Consider the following 2,949-nt stretch of genomic DNA (forward strand, 5'->3'; position numbering starts at 1 on the left):
CTGTGGGGAGTTGGTGTTTGGAGGAGGGGACCTTAGAATATTTAAGCAGTAACCATAAATTCATCACATTTAGAGGGATTGCACTTTTCAAGCTTCAATGCAAGTTGCCAGGCTCAAACTTACCCTCCAGGGGCAGCACTCACCAAATATCAAGACCACACTTATTAGTGGTTGACTTTTAGCTTGGGGGAGAGGGGGTTACTTTTTGCCCTTCAGGGAATTGCTAATATCACAATCCTCATTTTGAAAAGCAGTTAATGTAATCTCAGCCCAAGACAGGGATTTGGGTGGAGAAGGGAGGAAACTGGAAAACTCACGGAAATTCCAATATTTGGTTGGCAGGTTTCAGTTTTATGAATCATTGTTAAGCATCGTGTCTGAAGGGTTTTGTTGTTACTAAAATAATGCTGATTAAAAATAAGACATGGTCCTTAAAATAATGAAGCTCTGAGATAATTCACCATATTTCTTTTTTCATGTTCGGGATCTTCCCTCAAACCCCTAAGGCTGTGCTTTAAAGGGTAATAATGCTTTATTTGAGAGGGCCTTCCACATAAGCTGAGAACTTTCTCAGATGTCCAGCTGCTGTGTCATCTTTGTGCGGTAGAAAGTCCTTAGGTAGGAGGATGATGACGGGAACCGCTGAAGAGGAGAAACCTGAAACCTACCTAGCTGGAAACTGCCAAGGAGAATAAATATTTCATTGCTGGATAGAAATATTCATTCCATACGTATTTTACACATAGTCTTTAATATATATGGACATATACACATATTGATTTATTTATGTTTGTATATATGTTATTCATAAGAGATTTTTCCTAATATAGAGGGAGATTACAAAAGATAACACAAAAGATAGGAAAACTTTTACATTTATTTAAAGCAAGTGTAAAAAGAGGGAAATCCGGCTTGAATATACAGCCTACTGTGTAGACAGATGCATGTGTAAGATGTCTCAAGAATATATCGACCCACCTTTCCCTCAAGACAAAGCATGAAGTGCGGGAGACCTGAAGTATCCAGGGAGTGTCTAGGATCATTAGGGAGAGGCTGGAAAGAGCTGTGGGAGCAGTTTGTTTTGTTAACTTTGACAGCCTGAAAATCATTTTTACTTAGGGCATCTGTCTCACCTCTGCTTTTGCCTCCCAACAGCTGGCCTCTTCTGTAAATAACAAGAGTTGACCAGGGTGTATCTCCTGCTCAGGGATGATTAGGGGTTGGGTGCTGATGATTAATGTCTGCTGCTATCTTTTCAGGAGAAGCTGTTCACTTAGCTCGGGATTTTGGATACATCTGCGAAACAGAGTTTCCTGCCAAAGCTGTTTCTGAGTATTTGAACCGGCAGCACACAGACCCCAGTGACCTGCACTCCCGAAAGAATATGCTGCTGGCCACCAAGTGAGTGTCCCAAACCCTGGGTCTTCATCCCTGACTCCTACCCTGCTGACCCACCAGGCTTGGGAGGAGACGGTGGGGAGCAAAATGCAAACTTCTTCAGTAGCAGAAGTAGTATTTGTAACCTGTCCATTGCTGGCTAGGAAGCCCTCCCTGCATTGCCAGCAGTTCCTGTTCTCCCTCCCCTGCCTCCGCGGAATTGATTATAGGTTGTGGGTTTGTCTGTCTCCTCTTCTCTGTTTCAAACTTTGTGGGTGGTGTGGAGAATGGCTTTATGAATCTGATTCCAGGCTTTTTACAGTTCTCTTTCCCAAACCCGGGGATGTCAGGCAGATCTTTTGCAGGCGGTTGGCTCCTTGTTCCAGTTCTTCCCTGGATCCCTAAATGTATATTCCTGCCAGACTTTCACCTCTCCCTGTCATAGCCACACAGCCACGTGTGCTGCTCCGGGTGTCTATATGTCACCCACGTGTGCCCATCTCTACCCTCAGCCCTAATTACTTTCTTTCCAACGTTGCTGTTTGGCATCTTCCACAGATGTAAAATTTACTACAACTCCAGAGGGGAAAATAGTAAATCTCGGGCTAAATTTAGGTCTAGAGCTCATTTGAACTTTTACAGTGGGTTTTCTATTTATTTGATTTACTCCTGTCTTTGGCTTCCGTGTCATATTGTTGGTGTTTTATGGCCGGCTCAGGCCTGCAGTGGGCGGCGCTGCGTGCGCCCGCACGTTTCTCTCGCAGGCGCGGCCCAAACAGCGGCGCTCATTTATTTAGTGCTCGAGGACGCGGTTTGTTCCGTTGACAGCGTAATTTAAAGAAATATATGGAAGGCTGAAAAATCATTTGCTCAAATTTGTCCAGATGTTTTCGAGACGTGATTGGAATTTGATTGCCCCTTTCCGCAGGGTCAAAAAATATTAATGTCCCAGAACTTTAATTGCTTACAGACCCTGGTTTGGGCTTTGAAGATTTAAAATGTTTGACTCTAAGCATTTGTTCTCTCCAGTTCAGAATTTCCTTTTTGGCACTTCGGTAATGAGTACAAACTTAAGGAAAGACTTTAACCATCTCTTCCAACAATCAAATCCTGGCACCCACCCTCTTTTCAGAAGGTTTTCCTCTGATGCCACAGCTAGCAATATAATAGATCTTTGTCAGTAAATTGCCCTCCTACCCCTTGCCTTGGTGTTTTGTGGCAGGAGATCAGTTGGTGCTTTATAAAAGAGTAAATGTACTTTTGGGGGAAAAAATAAAACCAAACTGTATAAATTAGATAACAGGATTCCACAAATGACGCTGTCATTTTCCTAAGGAGTGCTTGAAACTTCCCCCCTTGAAGCCTTGTGACTTCTCTTAGGCCAGCAGTTTTTAACTTGGAGTGAGTATCAGAATCATATGGGGAGCTTTTCCAGATATTTATTCCTGGACCTAGCCTCAAGCCCCCTGAATTGGAATCAGTGAGGGTGGAGGCCAGGATGTGTGCATTTGAACCCCACAGGTGATCTTGAGGAAACTAGCTTAAGAACTGCCTATTTGTCATAATTGTTAT

The 2,949-nt window shown here is 43.3% G+C and overlaps 1 protein-coding gene across 1 annotated transcript in view; it reads left to right on the top strand.

The window, feature by feature from the left end:
- The window catches only part of TFAP2B (transcription factor AP-2 beta), a 38,693-nt gene that overhangs the window by 21,109 nt on the left and 14,635 nt on the right, over positions 1-2,949 (top strand). The window contains exon 6 of the mRNA XM_019658726.1: positions 1,240-1,401. Coding sequence (XP_019514271.1) covers positions 1,240-1,401 — 162 coding nt within the window. The remainder of the gene's footprint in view (positions 1-1,239; positions 1,402-2,949) is intronic.

The sequence above is a fragment of the Hipposideros armiger genome, unplaced genomic scaffold (assembly GCF_001890085.2).
Source record: "Hipposideros armiger isolate ML-2016 unplaced genomic scaffold, ASM189008v1 scaffold_288, whole genome shotgun sequence".
NCBI classification, from domain to species: Eukaryota; Metazoa; Chordata; class Mammalia; order Chiroptera; family Hipposideridae; genus Hipposideros; species Hipposideros armiger.